Source organism: Mustela nigripes, chromosome 3, assembly GCF_022355385.1.
Source record: "Mustela nigripes isolate SB6536 chromosome 3, MUSNIG.SB6536, whole genome shotgun sequence".
Taxonomy (NCBI): domain Eukaryota; kingdom Metazoa; phylum Chordata; class Mammalia; order Carnivora; family Mustelidae; genus Mustela; species Mustela nigripes.
Window position 1 is genome coordinate 12,674,859 of NC_081559.1, and position 21,926 is coordinate 12,696,784.

Below are 21,926 nucleotides of genomic sequence, written 5' to 3' on the forward strand. Positions count from 1 at the left end.
AGGGCTCGATCCCAGGACCCTGGGATCATGACCTGAGCCGAAGGCAGAGGCTTTAACCCACTGAGCCACCCATGTGCCCCTCTGGAAATTTTTTTAAAATCTCAATTTATAGGGCACCTGGATGGCTCAATGGGTTAAAGCCTCTGCCCTCAGTTCAGGTCATGATCCTGGCGTCCTGAGACTGAGCCCCACATCAGGCTCTCTGCTCAGCGGGGAGCCTGCTTTCCCCCTCTCTCTCTGCCTGCCTCTCTGCCTACTTGTGATCTCTATCTGTCAAATAAATAAATAAATAAGATTAAAATCTCAATTTACATATATATTTTTGTAGCAGAAATATACAATGAAAAGATCAATAAAAGACTTGGAAGCATAGGGGCATCTGGCTGGCACAGTCAGCAAACCATGTGACTCTTGATCCTAGGGTTGTGAGTTCAAACTCCATGTTGGATGTGGAATCTACTTAAAAAAACACTAACCGAACCAAACCAAACCAAACCAACCAAAAAACCCACAAAAAACCCCAAAGGTACAAATAAAACCTACAACAATGGTTAAATTGAAGAAGAAAAAAAAAGACTTGTAAAGCATAATATAGCATTAAGATAAAATGTGAGTAAAGTGGTAGGGAATTCAATTTCAAGGAGAAAAAGAAATAATATAATGTCAGACTATTCAAAGCCTGTTCACCTATTCTTCATATGGATGATGGTTGGTATTTACATTATACACATTTAAAATACTAACCTAGCAATTATTTTATTATGTCAATATTTACATACTAGCAATCATACCATTTGCAACTAGTTAAGATAAAATGAAAAATTTAAATGTTAACTTAAAATGTGTGAGAGCTATACAGATTTTTAAAATTCTTTATGGGATATATGAACAAAAGTGGGAGGATCACTAAACTCTATCATCATTTTTCCTATTAAGAAAATCTATTTTTTAAAAGTCTATTAAGTGCCACAAAAATTATAGATTTGGCAGGTTTTGTTTTACTGAATCAACAAGAGTCCCTTATAGACCTAACTGCTTAAATAGAGTACTCTCTTGATAACAGTAACCAGGTTAGAGACAAAAATTCTGTTAGTCATTCATCATGTTATCATAGGCAAGTGAAAATAATACAGCTATTTTAAGAGAATCAATAAAACCAAACTTTTAGCTAATTAAATTGGCTTTTCCCCAATTAGCAAAAACAGTTTTATTATAAATAGGACCATATTCTCTTCCCAGTTAACACAACAGCATGAACTTGAACAAAGCATTTATGGGTGGACAATCTCCTAGGGTGGCCATGAATCCCTATGACCCCTCTGTCCTGGTATTCATACTCTGTATATCCCCTAGTATTGAGTATGCGTGGGAACTGTGACTTGCTTCCAGCCAGAATATGGCAAACATAATGGGATTTCCATGACTACATGTACATGATTATATGATTATGTTATATAACAAGATTGTACTGCCAGGTCTTAAAAGCTGGAGTCATTGTAGGTTGCCTATGCTGGGAAGACAAAGAACTGAGGCTGGCCTTCAGCAGACAGCCAACCTACAACTAAAAGAACTGAGTTCTGTTAACAAAAGCATATAAACACCTCAACTGAGCCTCGGACAAAACTGCACTTCTCACTGACACCTTAACCACAGCTTTCTAATACCCCAAGCAGAGGACCCAGCTAATGCATGCCTATACTCCTCACCCACAGAAACTGTGCAAATAATAAATACACACTATGTGAGCTGCTAAGTTCATGGTATGTGGCAACCTGTTAGGAGGCAATAGGAAACTAATACAGCATTTGACCTTTTTTGAGGGGCTCAGTTTCCTCAAGTAAAAATCAACGGGATGATCAACAGATGAATGGATAAAGAAGATGTGGTACATATATACATAATGGAATACTATGCAGCCATCCAAAGAAATGAAATCTTGCCATTTGCAACGACATGGAAGTGACTAGAGGGTATTATCCTAAGCGAAATCAGACAATCAGAGAAAGACAATTATCACATGACCTCTCTGATATGAGGAATTTGAGAGGCAGGGCAGGAGGTTTTGGGGGGTAGGGAAGGATAAAATGAAACAGGATCCAGAGGGAGACAAACCATAATAAACTCTTAAACTCACAAAACAAACTGAGGGTTGCTGGTGGGTGGTGGGGTAGGGATAGGGTGGCTGGGTTATAGACACTGGAGAGGGCATATGCTGCAGTGAGTGCTGTGAAATGTGTAAGCCTGATGATTCACAGACCCATACCCCTGCGACAAATAATACATTATATGTTAATTAAAAAAAACAACTGGACGGAATGAACTAAAGGTTCCTTCAATAATTGAAATTCTCTAACTCAAATGCTACTGACTCCAAACTAATTTATATTACTTAACTTTTTTTTCCTATAGTGGATGTTTACTTTTCAGCTCAGCTTAGCTCTGTCCAAATTATTAGAAATTCTGATTTAGGAAAGACTAGAACACACAAATACAAATGAGACATAAAGATAATTGGTGCTATTGCTAATCTTATCCAAAGAATTGTTATTTGTGAAATACATAAATGAAAAAATTCACATTCCTTTAGACTTTCTCCATATATAGGACTATTTATTCAAAACACTCAAAGTGAGTTATATAACTTGGCATACAGGCAGTGATTAGGTGTATCACTCAACCACCCTAAATTTACAACATCTTGGATTGATGTTCAGCTAGAAAATACTTTTTTAATGCTGAAATATTTTCAAAAGTCATGATACATGAGGGATGATAAGGCTTCCTACAGGAATGTAAGCTTCCAGAGTTTTGTTTACTGTTATATCACAACAAATTAGAACAACACTTAACCACAGAATATGTGCTCAATAACTATTTGTCAAATAAATTAATATGAAAGCTGATGATAATTATTCTTCTCACCTGGAGCCCATCCGACAAAGAGACTGGTAAGATGAAGCAGGCATATACACAATAGCAGAATTGTAACACAACATGAGGAAACTCAAGACTTCAAACCTAGAAAAAAATAAAACAAAGGAAAATTTTATTTCTACTGGAAACTGATTTCTTTGTTGGGTAGTTATAACAAGAATGTACATAATAGTGACCTTCCTGAGTTCTCAATCAGATTGCTGTGATATCCTCCTCAATGATTTCTCTGTTTTCATTTTCCTTATTAAAGATCACATTCCTTGCTACCATCTAGATTTTCTTCAACCAAAAATAAACCATTGTGCTTGAACAGATGACTCCTTATTACATTAATTCACTGTTCCCATTGACTACATGATAAAATCCAAATTCATCATGGCATAGAAGGCCTTTAAAATCCACCCTTGGGGTGCCTGGACTGGTTGTGAGTGCCTGGACTGAGTTGTGCCAACTCAGCTGGTTGGGCTTCCAACTCTTTGATTTTGGCTTGGGTCACAGCCTTGGGGTAGTAAGCTTAAGCCCTATATCAGGTTCCGTGTTCAGCACGCAGTCTGCTTGAGGTTCTCTTTCCCTTGCCCTCTTCCTTGTACTCTCTAAAAATAGGTAAATAAATCTTTTAAAAATATAAAATCCACCCTCAACCTACCTCTCCAACCTTACTTCCCTCCACTGCCTACCACATACACCATACTACCTCAATCTTCTTACCACTCCTTGAATATATCATAACTTTTCATAACTCCTTGCTTTTATGGAGGCTGCCCTTTCTTACTAGAACTTAATTTTTCACTTAGGACATTCTGGCTTAGGTTTCAAGTGTTGGCTCAAATTCTTAACTTAGACACAATATCATTCTTAATTTTCCTGACTAAAGGGAAGAGATCCCTTTGTTGTGTATCTAATGTGTATTAGATACAGCATTTATGGCAGGGAATCATTATCTTTGTCTTAACTGCTGTTTTACCTATTTAATAACAAGCAACTTTACTAATTTATCACCTCTATCTCTAGTGTCGCGCACAGTGTCTAATACATTATAACTGCTCAATAAACTTTTATTAAATGAATAAATGATTTTATTTAATGAGTAAAGATTTCTCTTCTTTTTTTATTTATTTTTATTACTTTTTTGGGAAAGATTTTATTTATTTATGTGTCAGACAGAGATCGTAAGTAGGCAGAGAGGCAGGCAGAGAGGGAGGAGGAAGCAGGCTCCCTGCTAAGCGGAGAGCCCGATGTGGGGCTCGATCCCAGGACCCTGGGATCATGACCTGAGCTGAAGGCAGAGGCTGAACCCACTGAGCCACCCAGGCACCCTCTCTTCTTCTTTTTTTTTAACCAGGGATATTTTTTCTTATTTGAGACACAGAAAGAGAGAGCGCACGTGTACACATTAGCAGGGGGAAGGAGCAGAGGGGAGAAGAAGAAGCCGATTCCCTGCTTAGCAGGGAGCCTAGGCCTGAGCAGGGAACCCCAAACCATGAACTGAGCTGAAGTTAGATGCTTAACTGACTGAGCCACCCAGGTGTCCCCAGTAAAGATTTCTTAATCTATACAGTCTCTAAGGAAGTGATTCCTTAACCTGGATGCACACTACTGTTACTTACTTAAGGGTATTCTGGAATGATATATTCCTGTGCCTCAACCCAGATTGACCCAATTAGAATCTTGAGGGCATGACCCAGGAAAGTTGTTCTTCTAAAAAGCCTCCCATAGGTGGTAAAGAGTAAAAGGAAACTCTTTGTACTATTTTTGAAACATTTTTTGTAAGTCTGAAATTATTTCAAAATCAAAAGTTAAAAACTGAGTTGAAAGTCCAACTTGGAAGCAGTCATATTTTCAGATCTCTTCTCCTCTATGCTGTAAAATTTACTGAAGATTTATTTTTTTAAAGGATAAAAGAAGTTTCTACTTGAGAACCATCAAGCACAATTGTGGTTTGGAGTGAAGGTTGGGGGAAGATATACCATACTGAAAATAGTAAAATTAAATATTTCTTACTGGATATTGAAACCTCGGGTGCCTGGGTGGCTCAGTAGGTTAAAGCCTCTACCTTCAGCTCAGGACTGAGCCCCACATCGGGCTCTCCGCTCTGAGGGGAGCCTGCTTTCTCGTCTCTCTGCCTGCCTCTCTGCCTGCTCGTGATCTGTCTGTCAAATAAATAAATAAAATCTTTAAACAACAACAACAACAACAACAAAAAACCCAAAAACCTGAAGCTCTTCTTCCCTTCTTGACCACCAGAATGCTAGGCAAGCCCTCTGAGAGACCAGAAAGAGTTTTCTCTCAGGAATTTGACCACCTTAAGAGGCAGAGATTTGGGAAGTTCTCCAACAGAATGGCTCAGTGAAGTTTACGGTTACTGTCCCTACTCACAAGGTCAGAGCTGTGCATATTTTATTTCCTTTCCTTCATCTTCCAGGGATGTCTGGGGAAGATTATCAGACATCCGAGGAACCCCACTAACATGAAAATGAGATCAAAATAAAGAAATACAAAAAGGGGGAAAAACTTTCAACAGGGTGCTTGGGTGGCTCAGTCAGTTAAGCATCTGCCTTCAGCTCAAGTCATGATCCCAGGATCCTGGGATTGCCCTGTGCTGGGCTTCCTGCTTAGAGTGAGCCTGCTTCTCTCTCTCCTACTGCTTCCTGCTCCCCCTGCTGTGTTCTCTTGCTCTCTGTCAGGTATGTAAATTAAAAAAAAAACAAAAAAACAAAAAAACTTTAAACAAAGTAAATTATCATTAATAGTCTCAAAAATATAAGAGACGTTGTTTTTGGGGAAAAAAACAACCAGGATCTATTTTAAAAGAACACTTAGAAAACCAAAAAAGCTAGATATACAAAATATAATGTCAAAAATTAAGAACTCAAGAAGATTGGTGGATGAAGTTGAGGAAATATAGAAAATAAAGCAAGTGGAAAAAAATACAGCAGACCGGAGAGAAAAGAGGACCACTCCAAGAGTTCTAACATCCAAATAATAAAACCACCAGAAGACAGATAGTGTAAGACCAAAGAAATAAAAAGAGACAAATAATAGATCAGATAAAATGGAGAGGCTGAACTAATTAACAAAACAATTCAAGAAAATTTTCCCATCTAAAAGACATGAGTTTCTAAATAAAAAATGGGTCTACCTCAGGGGGTGGGAGGTGGTGGGTATTAAGGAGGGCATGAATTGTATGGAGCACTGGGTGTGGTGCAAAAACAATGAATACTGTTCTGCTGAAAAGAAAGAAAAAAAAATGGGTCTACCTAGAGGGGCGCCTGGGTGGCTCAGCAGGTTAAGCTTCTGCCTTTGGCTCAGGTCATGATCTCAGAGTCCTGGGATCAAGCCCGAGTCAGGCTCCCTGCTCAGTGGGGAATCTGCAAGTCCCATTTCCCCTTCCCCCCATTCATGCTATCTCTTAAATAAATAAAAAAATTTTTTTTAAGATTTTATTTTTATTTATTTGAGAGAGGGGAGAGAGAGAGCAAGCAAGAGCACAGAACAAGGGAAGGGAGAAGGCTCTCTGCTGAGTAGGGAGCCTGATACAGGGGTGATCCCAGGACTCTAGGATCATGATCTGAGCCAAAGGCAGATGCTTAACCCACTAAGCTACCCAGGCGCCCCTATGTCAGATTCTTTTTTTTTTTTTTAAGATTTTTTTTTTAAAGATTTTATTTATTTATTTGACAGAGAGAGATCACAGTAGACAGAGAGGCAAGCAGAGAGAGAGAGAAGAAGCAGGCTCCCTGTTAAGCAGAGATGCGGGACTCAATCCCAGGACCCTGAGATCATGACCTGAGCCGAAGGCAGCAGCTTAACCCAGGCACCCCAAAGATTTTTTATTTATTTATCTGACAGACAGAGATGACAAGTAGGCAAGGGCAGGCAGAGAGAGAGGGGGAAGCAGGCTCCCCGCTGAGCAGAGAGCCCGATGTGGGGCTCGATCCCAGGAACCTAGGATCATGACCTGAGCCGAAGGCAGAGGCTTTAACCCCCGGAGCCCCCCAGGCCCCCCCCCCCCCCATGTCAGATTCTTAAAAGGATGAAACCATTTGTTGGCGAGACCACTCCTGCTTTTAAACCTGATGAAGTTGAACAGAAGCCTGCAAATCTGAGTGGCACTGTTCTACGAGACATTGTAGTAACCTGAGATAAGAACAAACTGCAACAAGAGTTAATGACTGTGACTTCAGTTATGTGCCAGTGTCTCTGACTCATTCTTCAGGTCACACCTACTGCCATTCTGTGATACACTGTAACACTAGCATAGTTGGTAAGCTTTAATGCTCATATTAATGTACTAGAAAATTGAGTTAAAGCCTCCTTAGGATGAATGCTAAGAAAATGACTGGCTTGAGGGACTGGACCTAGTTTTATCATCAGCTAATTTCTATGATCAGTATTTCTGCTCAAGTTGATCGTAAGGTACAAATAGTAGTAGATGAGGGATAGGATGGGGTGGGAAAGAATCAAAATGATACAAAAATATGAAAATGTACATAGTGGCTTTATAAAACAAATTAATTGCTTCTTCAGATCTATTCCTAACATACACTGGCTCTTCAAATGTTGGGCACATTCATAAGGATCATACTGATGTCTGTTATCTGTCACAGAAATGCTATACTAAAAGTAGATGCCCAGGTAAACATAATTGTTTTTGTTTAAAAGAGCCCAGGTCAAAAGCCAAGGCATTGGGGCGCCTGGGTGGCTCAGTGGGTTAAGCCGCTGCCTTCGGCTCAGGTCATGATCTCAGGGTCCTGGGATCGAGTCCCGCATCGGGCTCTCTGCTCAGCAGGGAGCCTGCTTCCTTCTCTCTCTCTCTCTGCCTGCCTCTCAGTGTACTTGTAATTTCTCTCTGTCAAATAAATAAATAAAATCTTAAAAAAAAAAAAAAAGCCAAGGCATTATTTGTATAGTAAAGAATTTGGCTTTGCCCAAAGAAGTCTGGCCTTTGCCCCCTTGCTAGGAAGAAACCTATGTCATACCTGACAGAAGTGTCTTTGTTTAGGGTAAGGACTAGCCACACTAAAAACAACCACCATGGAGTGCCTGGGTGGCTCAGTCAGTTGACTGGTTAAGTGGACAGCTCCTGATTTCAGCTCAGGTCATGATCTCAGGGTCCTGGGATTGAGCCCAGTGCTCAGGGAAGAGTCTGCTTAGGATTTTCTCTCTCTCTCTCCTTCTACACCACCCCCAACCCCATGCGTGTGCTCTCTCTTTCTCTCAAGTAAATAAATCTTTGAAACAAACTAACAACCAACAAACCACCATGTGATTTAGTGTGGGTCATGGGTCATACAGCTTCAACCAACGGGAAGGCTGAGATCAACCTTGCAAGCAATCAGTCTAATCAGTCGTACCTACAATAATGGAGCACAGTGAGAACTTTGGACACTAAACCTAACTCTAGCCATACTGTCACATGCTGATGCTGGGAGGGCAGTGCATCCTGACTCCATGGGTGAGGACAACAGAAGCTCTGCATTTGGAACCCTCCAGATTCTGTCCTATGCATCTCTCCCTTTGGCTTATTTTAATCCATATCCTTTCCTTGTAATAACTCTGAATATAACAGCTTTCGTTCAGTGAGTTTCGAGTCCTAGCAAGTTATCAAACCTAGGAGTGGTTATGGTAACTCCCCAAACCTGCAGTTGGGGCCCATGCATTCAAACTTTGCAGTTTATCTAACTTCAGAAAGGTAGGTACTCTCATTCACCCATTCTGCAATGAAGAAAGCAAAGTGTAGAAAGTAGGTACACTGTCTAGAGGACAAGCTTCTAAGCTGTAGTGCTAGAAAACAAACCTTGGCTTAGCTGACTTTATGCCCAGTTTCAGTTTTTACATTACCTTATGCAAGATGATCATACACAGTACCATGCATTAGATGGACAGGTACTTAACCACTATAAAGTATTTCACTATTAGGACATCTTATTTTTTTAAAGATTTTATCTAGTATGACATCTTAAACCCCTTGCCTCTTATCTCATCAAACCTGAACCAAAATAATTAGAGTTAACTATTAAGCGCAGATTAATAATTATTACGGTCTATAGTTTTGACCATTACCGGTTTTGTGCAGTGAATGTTTCCCTTTGAGGATGAAGATCACTATAAACAACCCTGATGAGATCATGCTGACACAAAGCCCCTTCTGTCAAAGCCATGGATCCAATTGTTGAGGGCTACAAAAAAAAAGATAAAGTATCTTTAAGAGACACAGTATCTCTAAAATGAAGTAAAAATCTGTATCATGTAAGGATATTTAATTTTGCTTTAACATGGAGCCCATTTCTTGTTCAAAACCTTTCCATTTTTCAATTGCATACATTCTATAGTTCTTTTTGGAAATTATATTTAATATATAAACTAAAAATATACTGCTTTATTTTTTGAAAGATTACAGGATCAATCTATATTTAGGACAAAGAATAAGAAAAGTTGCTGGAAAGACTGAAGGTTACAAATATACCACTTTCGTTATTTTTTATTTTTTTCAAATAGATCAATTTTGTCTGTACACCAGAGCACACAGCAGTTCTGAGACTGTGCATTTAAATTCTGTAGTTTGTCTAACTTCAGGTAGGTGGATATTCTTATTAATCCCATTCAATAATGAAAAAGAAAGGCGCATGGGTTAAATGGGTGAAGGGGATTAAGGAGTACACTCATCATGACGAGCACTGGGGGCAGTACGGAACTGCTGAGTCATTATATTGTACACCTCAAACTAGTAACACTGTATGTTAACTAACTGGAGTTAAAATCAAAACTTGAAAGAAAAAAGAAAAGCACAGAGTTATTTAACACAAACAATAATGAAGACTATAATCAAATGTTTAATAGTGACATAACTGATTTCATGTTTCTGAGGTCAGAAGCATCCATTCATAACTGTTTCACTATCCTCCATTTTATTACATAACATGATACACAGAACTTAATTAAAATCTATGACTCAGAAATATTCTATGCTAAAACAAGCCCATTCTATTGGAGGCATTCTATTTCTAATACAAAATGAAGTCCCAGGAGAATTAATTAAGAAAATAAATAGCTGCATGGAGCTGTAAGACAACTGGACACTGTCTGGTACTATTAGTAAGAAAATGGAATATAATTTTTGAATTACTGGTAAAGTTTCTTTAAATGCTTTCCTTATACTTTATACACTAAAGGTCACTATACACCAGAAACTTGATTCATAACATATATCCTTAAATATAAACATACACCCTTAGATCTGGGATTTCAGTTCAACAGGAGTCTCCTACCTATGTGATTATTAGTATTCTCTCTTTCTTCAACCAAATAAATATAAGCAAAACTCAGAAGTATAATGTATAATGTTAATGAATGGCTACAATTATATATATATAAATAGTTATAGTGTTAATATCCTTCTAAGTAGACATTTTCCTAAAAAATAATAAAAAAATTAATCTAAAACAAACTTCCAATTATGGGAGGCTTTAAAAACTGAGAGAATACTTTTAAGAATTCATAAAAGACTAATAAAAAAGTGAAAATGACAGCAGTGGAAGAATAAGAAAGAAACAAGAACTAGAGGAAAATTTTTCCAACAATTACTTTCTACCTCTCTTGATAAGAGCTTGGCTTTAGATTACTAGTTATAAACAACTACTTTAAAAAAAGCAAATTCATAAAGATGTGTTAGGAGCATTTATCTCTGGTAAAAAATTGACTTTCCTCTCTTACTCAATATAATTTTAAATAATTCTACCTTTCTAATCTTACTTACCTCATGGTATATTGAAGGCTTGGATAAAGAAGGGATAGTAAAAGATAGAACTTTATTGTTTCCATCTTTATCAGCAATTTCCTATAGTTAAAAAATAATATACAAAGATAAATAATCACAGGACTATATTATAAAAAATAATAACTTCTTTCTTAATTTACCCAATATGTCATTGGCAACTAAGGAAAATTTTTAGAAACAGCAGTATATAAAGAATAGGGACACCTGGGTGGCTCAGTTGGTTAAGCATCTGCCTTCGGCTCAGGTCCGGATCCCAGGGTGCTAGGATGGAGCCCCAGGATGGAGCCTGCATCGAGCCTGCATGGGAGGGGGAGGTGCTCCTTGGTCAGCAAGGAGCCCACTTCTTCCTCTCCCATTGCCCTACCCCCCACTCCCATCTTCTCTCATATAAATAAATAAAATCTTAAAAAAAAAAAAAAAAGACCCTCATTTGAGAGGTGCCCCCCAAGAAGAAAGACGCATCCTTTTCTCTGAAGAACAAAAAACTTTTAAGAGGAATCCAAACAAATAGGCCTTACTAAGTTTCTCCCAAGTTTACCCTTAATCATTCCCTTTATGTCCCATCATATTTTCCCACAACTTTCCACTCTTCATCAAACCTAGTATAAAAATACTCAGGCTTGGGGTGTCTGGGTGGCTCAGTCGATTAAGCATCTGCCTTTGGCTCAGGTTATGATCCCAGGATCCTGGGATCAAGTCCCACATTGAGCTCCTTGCTCAGTGGGGAGTCTGCTTCTCCCCTTGTCTGACACTCCCCCTGCTTGTGCTTACACCCTCTCTCTGACAAATAAACAAAATCTTAAAAAAAAAAAAAAAAAAGACTATTACTACCCTAGTGTATCTTTTCTAATCAAATTTACACAGTTTAGTAGTTGAGTTACCCTTTGAGAGATATGGAGCACAATACTATAGCTAAATCAAATGCAATGTGACAACAAAGACATGAAGCAGGTACACAAATCAATTTTCATGTTAAATATACAGACAGGACAGGGAGATTAAGTGATTAGATCTGAGTCAAAACAGATTATATGTTTTAGCCAAGAAATACACTTATAAATGAGAAAAACATTAATATTTTAACACAGGATGAATCCCAACTAAAAGAAACTGTCACAATTATTTAGCAAAAGACTAATGACCTGAATTATGTTAAATATTAACATAATGAATATTAGTCCCTGAGATTAAGTTCATAATTAGGTAATTTCTACTGAACTGCAAAAAATTTCTTGTGCTTTCTTTTAAAAGCATTTTATCTGGGACAACTGGATGGCTCAGTCATTTAAGTGTTTGCCTTTGGCTCAGGTCATGACCCCTGGGTCCTGGGATCAAGTCCTGTATCGGGTTCCCTGCTCAGCAGGGAGCCTGCTTCTCTCTCTAACTGCTGCTACCCCTGCTTGTGCTCACTCTCTCTGACAAATAAAATCTTAAAAAAAAAAAAAAGGCATTTTATCATTCAATGAAAAGGACAATGGTGTCCTTCATTTCTACAGTCTCTGGCACTTCCAGCTTTCTACAGGTATCAATAAAGATCTGCCTACAGACGCTAGCAAATAGAGGGCTGAAATCCTCTGGCATCACTCCTTTTCTCCACTGCCTCATATTAGTCTGTTTTTTTGACAACTCTTATTAGTATACATAATTAACATAAAACCCAGAGAGAGAAGGCTGCCCCCCACAGTGTACCTAGAAGTTAGAGAGAGCCTGAGCAGTTACACAGCACAAAAGGAAGAAACAACAATAAAAACTCGTCAACAAAACACAAACCCATGAGTCCCTGTAGGACTCATTTCTGAGTTTAATATGTCACAGGAAGAGTACCAATTATATGTGAACAATGGCCATACCTCCAATTTTGGCAGGAAAATGGGTTTAAAAATTCCTTAGGGAGGTCATTTTACGACTGTATAGTCAAACTAGTTACTACCACATTTGGGCTGTAGAGGAAGTCTACAGTAAGGTGAATGGACCTAATTTAAGTTAGGCAATAAAACTTTAATTTTTATTCCTAAATTTCAAATTAAACCAAATAATTTTAATTTATATTTACATATATCTCTGAAGAAGGATGTTCTGAAATTTGTTTAAGCTGAGGGCAATATAAAACTTCCCCTGGGGCTATGTGAAGCAAGGGAGAAGTTCTGGGGAGGGCAGGAGGAGAAAGAAATATATGAAAGAAACCCAGTGGGCCACAGGGGAGAGAGAACACAGACAGAAAGGAAAACAGAAGAAGGAAGCCTGGTTACACTTCTGAGATATAACTGAGCATTTACTTTATAGTACCTATTTCTAAAATGCTAAAAGATAATTAAACCATAGCACCAACAAGTACTGTCAAGAACTTGTTAGTATTCTGCTATAAAAATATTTGCTTCATTTGTCCCACTAGTGATTTTAGTACACTAACAAATTAAAGGATAACTAAATTTTCAGCATACACTAAATTTAATTATTAAATCAATAAACATCTATTAAGTGCCGTGCTAAACACTAAAGGAGTGGGTAATATCTGAAACAAATTTCCTGCTTTATTTATTTATTTTAAATATTTTATTTATTTATTTGACAGAGGGAAAGAGAGACAAACAGAACAGAAGCAGGGGGAGTGGGAGAGGAAAAAGTAGACCTCCCACCAAGCAGGGAGCCCTAAGCGGGGATCAATCCCAGGACCCTGGGATCATGACCCAAGCCAAAGGCATACTCTTAACAACTGAGCCACCCAGGCACCCCTAAACTTCCTGCTTTAAAAGAAAAAAACAATCAGGCAAGTTAGAAACAGACTTTTATACCTAGACTAGTTTTACATGTTAAAAAAACTCACCCTTAATTTTCATGCTACTACTACTACTACTACTACTGCTGCTAATGACATTTATTAAATTCCTCAGGCAACATGCAGATTCTATTTGTTTTTAATTCAACTAACAATGTTTTATTTCTGTTTTACAGATGAGGCAACTTAAGTAAAGATATTAAGTAGCATGCCCAAATTTAATGCAGCCAATAAATGGCTAGGTCTGGTTTTAAACAAAATACAAGTGATTCCAAAGGCCATACTGCTTCCTCCAGATATATGTTACAGTGAGAGAAATGTTTTCTAATGACTTTTTAAGGGATAATACTTTGAAGACTAAGCAGTGGTATAGAAGAATATTTATTTACTGGGAGACTCAATGTTTAGTGAGGTTCTTTATTACCTCTCAACTAGTAAACTTAATTTTATTATGTGGAGTGCTTATTTACCATGAGTGCTGAATACAGAGAAAAAGAGCAGGAATTTCAATACCAATGTTCTAACTGGACACTTGAAGAATAAGGTTTATGGTAATTAAGACTCTCTTAGAAAAAGAGTTTCAAACAGTAAAGTATCAAAAACATATATTATCAAATGATTATTAGAAATAATTTCAAAAATTTTAAACACAGCACATTCAGAAACATTGGTCAAATAAAGAAACTTAAAGTCACAAAATGTTAACACTATCAATTCTATAATTTCACCTACTTTATAAAATACCATTATCAGCAAATACTTATTAAGTCTCTCTAGACTCAATTATATTAACTTAAATAAATTATTCAGTAAACCTCTCAATTCATATTTTTTGTTAAGTATTCTTTTGGTGTCTGGTTTTTTTTTGAGAGAGACAGAGAGTGCATGTACATAAGTGAGGAGATGAGGGACAACAGGAGAGGGAGAGAATCGTAGACGTGGGGCTTGATGTGATGACCATGTCATGATCATCACCTGAGCCAAAATCAAGAGTCAGATGTTCAACCCACTGAGCCTCCCAGGTGCCTATAAGTATTAAAGTATTACCTCAGAAGACTTTAAATAAAATATACTTAAAATTTCCCAAACTATCATTTTCAACTTACCAAATTATAAATTCCTAACAGAAGTGCTTCAATGCAACCATTACTCTGTCTGTCTCGGCTAACCGTGAGCCGTAAATAAACCCACATCAATTCTGGCAAGAATTGCAGTGTGAACCTCTTAAGTCGAACTTCAGAGCTACGATAGAGCTCAAACAGCTGGTGGCAGACAGGCTCCAGAAGCTAAAAGAAAAATAAAGTGCATTAGGTATTTCCATTCTTTTGGCTGTCACTGTGTTTTTGTTTTTGATGCATATATACATGTATATTTTAAAAATAAATTCTCAGTATTAATTTTTGCATTGTTGAATCAATGGGACCCAAACCTTAATCTCTATGTACAGACTACATATAAAAACTGACCAATCTACTAGCTATAAGAATTTTGTGCCCATATCAACATATTTTTCAATACACTGTATCATTAAATTTATTATTATTTCACCAATGTACTACATTTGTATTTAGTAAGTTTCCTTTTCTATTATTACTAGCCCTTCCTATCCTCCATTTGGAGGATATTCCATATTGGAAGAATATAACTTCAAATGCTCTTGTTGGAAATAATCTTTAAATCTCAACATAGACTATGATTTAAATAAAATCAAGAAAAGGATTTTGCAAAATATAATATTTAGACATCCAAAATGCTAGCTAATATTTTTAAATACAAGTAAAACAAACAAATTAATTTTATGTTTTAAGACTGACTTAAATTTTAATTACATGTATTTGAAAAGATTTTTGAAAAGAAGGCAAGTATAGAGAAACAGCTTTTCCAGTGTTTAATTTTTCATAGTTTCTTTATGACTTATGAGGATCTTCATCACCTTGAAAACTAAAGAAAACAAGTCGTTTAAATAAACCTCTCCCTTTTTCCTACTACCAATCTAGATGGTTTTGTTGAAATAACTAGTCTATACAAAACTGGGTAGGATTTTACAGTGCAAACAAAACACTGACAGGAAACTATAAAATTATGTTTAAATTTTAATTTAAAAAATGTATCATTCAGTATTTATATGCTTAACTCTGAATGATTAAATAATGCATACACATTTGGAAATCTGCTTAAAGGTAGTTATATATGTCTGTAATAATCTAACACTCTAGAATAAGTCAGTATTTTCACAACTGTAAATTAAAAGTAAACAAATCCAATGTTAATCATACAGTTAATGTATTTAGAGGAAATAAGCTTAGCTCTTAAGGAAAGCTAAAAAAAATTTACAAATAAACATACCCTAGTATCTAGTAACTACTAAGGCTCTTTATTTGAAATCACTACTATAGTATATTTTTAAAGATTTTTTTATTTTTAAGTAATGTCTACATCCAACATGGGCTTGAACTTACAGCCCCAACTTCAAGAGTCACATACTCTTCCAACTGAGCCAGCCAGGCACCCCAGTAATATTTAAAATCTTTTAAAAATTCCAATTTTCCCTTTACACAGAAATCTCGACCAGTCAGACAATTTGCCCAAAGTCACAGAAGTAGTGGTAGAAGAAGACCCTTAAAATTCAGGTCTTCCAACACCCAAGCTGACTCCCACTACACCACATTTCTTATACTAGAATAAAGGTGGAGGGTAGAAGGTGGAAGATTGTTTAATTACAGATAGCATATTTCCACATAGTGTCAGTGATGAAGTAATTTCTGAAAATAGTCAACTGCTGACATCTTTTTAAAGTACTGACAAAAACAATCAGCTCTTTTGGGGAATTAAAGATCACTGTTCTCATAAATTTATTTATTAAAAATATATTTCCGTGTTTCAAAATATTTTTCTCTTCAGTAGAGACTCCAAAATCACTGTCTCTAAATTTTATTAGCCATGGTACAACTACAACTTTTTTCTTTTTTATTTTAAGTAAACTCTACACCACACGTGGGGCTCAAACTCATGACCTTGAGATCAAGAGTCACACACTTGACCGAATGAGTCAGCCAGTCACCCCAATTACAATTTGCTTCTGTTATAAAGACCTTAAGTTCCCTTCCTCAGTAGCAAGAAACACAGTGGCATGTAAGAAACCACATTTTAATTAGGCATAGCAAAACCAAAATTTTTACTCTGCCTTTTTTTTTTTTTTTTTAAAGGGGGAGGAGGAGTAGCTGTCAATCCAATAACTTTTGGTGAGAAATCAATGATGAGGGAAAGAAAAGGTGTAATTGCAGGAACAATCTTTGAGGCGGCCAGAGAAGCTGTGATCCAGGCCTAAGTGGAAGACAGTCTTCGATGCAAACTGGGACACTTCATCCATCGCAGCAGAAAAGGCAGGAGAATTTAGGTGGAGAAGCTGGTAAAGTGGTAGATATGAAAAGAGAGTTCCCAATTACCTCCTTCTTTTTTAATGCTATAGAAAGCAAGCTGAAGATGATGGAAAGGAGGGTAAGACTAATGAAAAAAGGAAATGTGTAAAATCCACAGTGGGGACAGTGTACCAAGAAGGTAAAGCAAGACTGCAGGACAGTATTATGTGACTGAGATTTTTAGTCCTACATTTAAAAAAAAAAAAAAAAAAAAAAAAAGATTTATTTTAGAGAGAGGGAAATGGAAAGAGAGAATCCTCAAGCAAACTCCCCACTGAGCAGGGGATCCAATGGGGAGCCTCAATCCCAGCACCCTGAGATCACAACTTCAACCCAAATCAAGAGTTAGGACACTTAACCAACTGAGCCACCCGGGTGCCCCAACTTTATGCACTTCAAATGCAGGACCAGGGGCGCCCGGGTAGCTCAGTTGGTTAAGCATCTGACTCTTGATTTCAGCTCAGGTTTTGAGACCCATATCTACTCTGTGGCAGGCTCCCTGCTGAGCCAGAGTCTGCTTCTGTTCCTCAATCTCTCTCTCTCTCAAAAACTAAATAAATAAAAGATAAAAGTGGAGAAAGTCAACAAAGTTGTTGTTGCAGGGGATTTCTCCAAGTATGTTCAGCTGCTCAGGTACAAGCATGAAGATGAACAGCTGGGTTTTATCCAGTGTTGAGATTTTCCCAAAGAAGAAAAATTAATGGAATGAGAAGCAAAGGAGATAAGAATGTTTGCAAGGAAACAGACTATGATGTACCATGAAAATTTAGCTGGGTGAAGAGAGAAGTGAAATATGTGAGGGAATAAGGAAAGGCAATCAAATCAGGAAAAGGTGATAGGATTAACAGACTGGATGGAGAGCTCCTTGAAATGGAAGAACTAACTGCTAGAGTAACTGCTAGAGTGTCCGAAGGATCTGGAACAAGGGAAAGGAGAAAAACTATGCATTACATTAGTCTAGAGATCAAAACTTCAGCTACAGTACAGGTTGGATATGATATATAATACCGAACTAGGAAATTCACTTTCTAAAGAACTTTTTTTTTTTAAAGATTTTATTTATTTATTTGACAGACAGAGATCACAAATAGGCAGAGAGGAGGAAGCAGGCTCCCTGCTGAGCAGAGAGCCCAATATGGGGCATCATGACCTAAGCCGAAGGCAGAGGCTTTAGCCCACTGAGCCACCCAGGCGCCCCTCTAAAGAACTTTAAAGGTCTTTAAAGCAAAACTGTTCATAAGACTGTCATGTTTCAATTAATATTATATATGGCATGTGATAATTTTGTGAAATAATTTCCTGTTAACTAAATAAAACAGTTGACTGTGTTTCAGAATATAACAAAATCAGGACTAACAGGGCTTCCTTTTAGGACTAAGGTCCAGAATTGGTTTGTGATGCTATAGAGCTAAACATTCTGCTTTTCTGAAATAGGATGACATGGTTAGAACTTAATGAACTGACAAGAGAAGACATGGAAAAACAGATCTGCTCTGGTAACTGGATGATTACAGTGACTGCTATTTTGAGCCTGAACTGCTCAAGCTGTAATTTTTCCCAGTTCTAGCCATGATGAGGTCTCCAATACAAGTATTGCAAAGTATTACATTATAAAGAAATGTGATAACTTTAATGTCATATCTTCTAAAGTATAAAGGACAAAAGGAAACCAAACCTTTTTATATACTTATGAGTCCTAACGAATATGATAGCATTTCAGAAAGTCATTTTGTGTTTTACTATTCTTCTAATTAATATTTAAGCATTTATCATGTACATGACAAAATATATTCTAGGAAAGTAATAAATATAGAATATGAGACCACTGCCCGTGAAGAGCTTACAATCTAAAGAGAAAGCATAAAACAAATTTTAACAAGCAAAGCTTAAATGTTAAGACAGTGCAAAACAAGGGGCAGGAAATACACACATTCATTATTCAAACAGAATTTTGAAAACTCCTAACCAAAAAGGATATGAATATATATATAATACATATTACCACACCTAAAGTTATAAAACATTCATAAATACACAGCAAGAGAAAAAGAAGCAAATGAATCCTGCAGTTGCTGCTACAAATAGCAACAGATGCCAGCCTAACTGAGAGCCAATCCAAGTTTAGGAGACAGGAGAGAAGGAGGTCAATAAGCAAGCTTTTAGTGGTAGGACAAAAATTAAGATGCACTTTAAATGAAGCTGCTTGTTAGGAAATGATTACCTGAACTTCTTCAAACTCATTCCAGTACACAGCAGAGGCACTCTTGGAGGCTGTATCTGGGAAGATAAGAAGCTACTTTCCTGTGTGTTCCTTTCATTTTCATTTTAAAGCATACACGAATCCAGTGGTGATAAAACTGTGTCATACTATTGTGTTAATGGAAAGACAATGTGTGTATTTTGCATAAATTATCATATAGATAAAATAGCTGCACTTCCCCCTTCAATAGCAAAGTTGAGTAATAGGAAACTCTTTTTCTAAGTTTACTGATCTTTACTACTTATGCTAAATAGTGCTTCTCCAATCATTTCAAGCTAATTTACTAGCAGCATCATTTCATGTCACCAGCTTGAGTTCACAGATAGGAGAAATATACACAGTTCTGTATCATCAATAGAACAACTGCAAACAATACTTAAAATAAAAAACTTTGAATCAGTGTATGGCTAAAATTCGAATTCCAGAAAAGGAAGTATTCCAAACAGGAAACAGAGAAGTTTCAAATTAAATAAGTAACCCAATGAGATGATGGTCATTCAAATCAAGAATCAAAACATACAGTCCTGAACAGAAACAAACCTGATCAAAACATTTAAAATAGTAAGAGGGAGGGCAAAGGGAAGCCAAAGCAACTATCAGAATGAAACACAGCAGAAGGTTTTCCAGTCCCATAAGAAGGGTTTTTAAAAAGAGAAAGGAGAACTACAAAACTTACATATGCATTTTAGTACACATATTTCATCTTACTATGTTAAAACTGTTTTTCTTACAAACTTTCCTACCTCATTATTTGAATCTTGAATAACTTTATAGAGGGCTGGTACCAGTGTTTTTTTCCGGTGTAAAGTTGCTGCATAATTGGTGATCTGAGTGTCAGGTAATGCCTAAAAGAAACATCCAAGGAAATCAAAAGCAAACTTAGTATTTGGAAAATGAGGAAATCTGTTTATCCTCAGTTCCTCTTGAAAAGATTTAGATAGAGTCAACTAAGAAAAGTAAAAAAAAACACAAGAAATAACCACAAGAATTAATAAAACAAATTAACTTAGAATGTTATAGTATATAGTTCTTCAAACTACTCAACCAAGAAAAATGATTAGAAATCACACATTATATCAAGATTTGCTGAATTAAGTCACCCTAAATAATCTACTCTAAAAAAAATAAGTATAGGATATATTTTAATTCTTGGATTTTATGTTTACAAAACATTTATTTCTGTAGTATTCAGAAATTACTGTTTTAAATCAAATCAGTGGGTGATTTTTAATTACAGGAAATAAAAATGTAAGGCACAAATCCTACATCTGTGCCTTATTGAAGTTTGGAAGCTTCCCCTTTTATTGAATGTATTTAAAAATTCATATAACCTCTCAGCAATCCCATTTTCATTTTTATATATTACCTTCTAGTCATTATTCACCTTAGTGCCTTTTTAAAGAATTACAAATATAGAAACACATAATTTCATATTGTGCCATTTCTACTTCATATCATAGCATTTATTTCCGTTTCTCCACGGAACACCTGCATTCATTGCTTGAATGACGGACATACAGAGTCCTAGGACACACTCTTATCCTCAATCCAACTTACCTTGAATTCTGATAACCATTCTTCCACAACACCACGTTCAGATCCCAGCATCTTCTACCCTCTATTCCTCTTTTATTTCTGAAAGAAAAAAGCACTGAACTTGAGTATAGCATTGGGTACTTAAACTACCAAAGGTAAACGATATGCACCTTTCTTAAACAAAGAAACTAACCTAGCACATACTTCAGACTGGAGCTCAATTAAAACAAATTTGTATTTAAGAAATAAATTCTATTTTTAGTGGTACATTTGAAACCTATTTCCCTAATACTTTTAAGATTTTATTTATTTATTTGACACAGAGAGAAAGATCACAAGCAGGCAGAGACGGGGAAGCAGACTCTCCACTAAGCAGGGAGCCCTATGCGAGGCTCAATCCCAGGACACGGAGATCATGACCTGAGCTGAAGGCAGACACCTAACAACTGAGTCACCCAGGCACCCTGTCCCTAATAAGTTTATATTCTCCTCGACAATCATATTTCAAAGTGGCTAAAACAAGTTTAGTGAAATCAAACTACACGTTACCTAAGACGAATGAAAAGTCTACCTTTAGAGAGCCTCTACCAAATATACAACTGGAATTAGTTACGTATCACAGAACAAACCATGTGTCAGATTATGAATGACAAAGACAGAAAAGCTCGAAATTAAGGGTCACATATTCAGCAAACTGATTATAAATGTATATGTACTATGCGAATAAGGCCTTTGAAGAAAATGGATTTATATGTTTTCTATAACGGAAAGATGTCCAAGTACAAAAAGCAAGTTGTACAATTATGTAAACTATAATTCCATTAAAAATACATATAAAATGTGAAAAAAGCCTGGCACATATATACTAAATTAAACTGTCTACCTCTGAGAGATGGAATATTGAGGATATTCTAATCAGGTAACCTTGAATTATAGAAAAAAAATAGCACGTATTATTTTTAAAGTGAGGAAGACAATTAAAAGGTCTTCATTTTTAATTAAATTTAAAGGCTCAAAAGAACTAGATGAAATAAAGAACTTCTTGGAGGGGGAAGGAAACATCTTCAAAGCAGCTGAAATAAAAGTTTCTTTATTAAAAAGATAATATTTCCTAAGACTGTGTCAAATTTCACACTAAATTTCTACCTTAAAAAAAAGGAATCAGATTTATTCTACCCTTCAATTCCAAAAGGATTCTTCAATGTCTCTATATAATGCACTATA

General features: G+C 36.5%; 1 protein-coding gene across 12 annotated transcripts in view; it reads right to left on the bottom strand.

Moving 5' to 3' along the window:
* HYCC2 (hyccin PI4KA lipid kinase complex subunit 2) overlaps window positions 1–21,926 on the bottom strand; it is a 76,881-nt gene that overhangs the window by 22,992 nt on the left and 31,963 nt on the right. For 11 of the 12 annotated variants that reach the window (XM_059393176.1, XM_059393181.1, XM_059393178.1 and 8 more), the window contains 6 exons: window positions 20,724–20,801; window positions 19,910–20,011; window positions 14,594–14,773; window positions 10,691–10,771; window positions 8,998–9,113; window positions 2,923–3,018 (listed from right to left, as the gene is read on the bottom strand). In XM_059393176.1, coding sequence (XP_059249159.1) covers window positions 2,923–3,018; window positions 8,998–9,113; window positions 10,691–10,771; window positions 14,594–14,773; window positions 19,910–20,011; window positions 20,724–20,774 — 626 coding nt within the window. In that variant the 5' untranslated portion in view covers window positions 20,775–20,801. Of the gene's footprint in view, window positions 1–2,922; window positions 3,019–8,997; window positions 9,114–10,690; window positions 10,772–14,593; window positions 14,774–19,127; window positions 19,184–19,909; window positions 20,012–20,723; window positions 20,802–21,926 lie in introns of those variants that run through there. The other variant, XM_059393183.1, reaches the window with a different exon arrangement.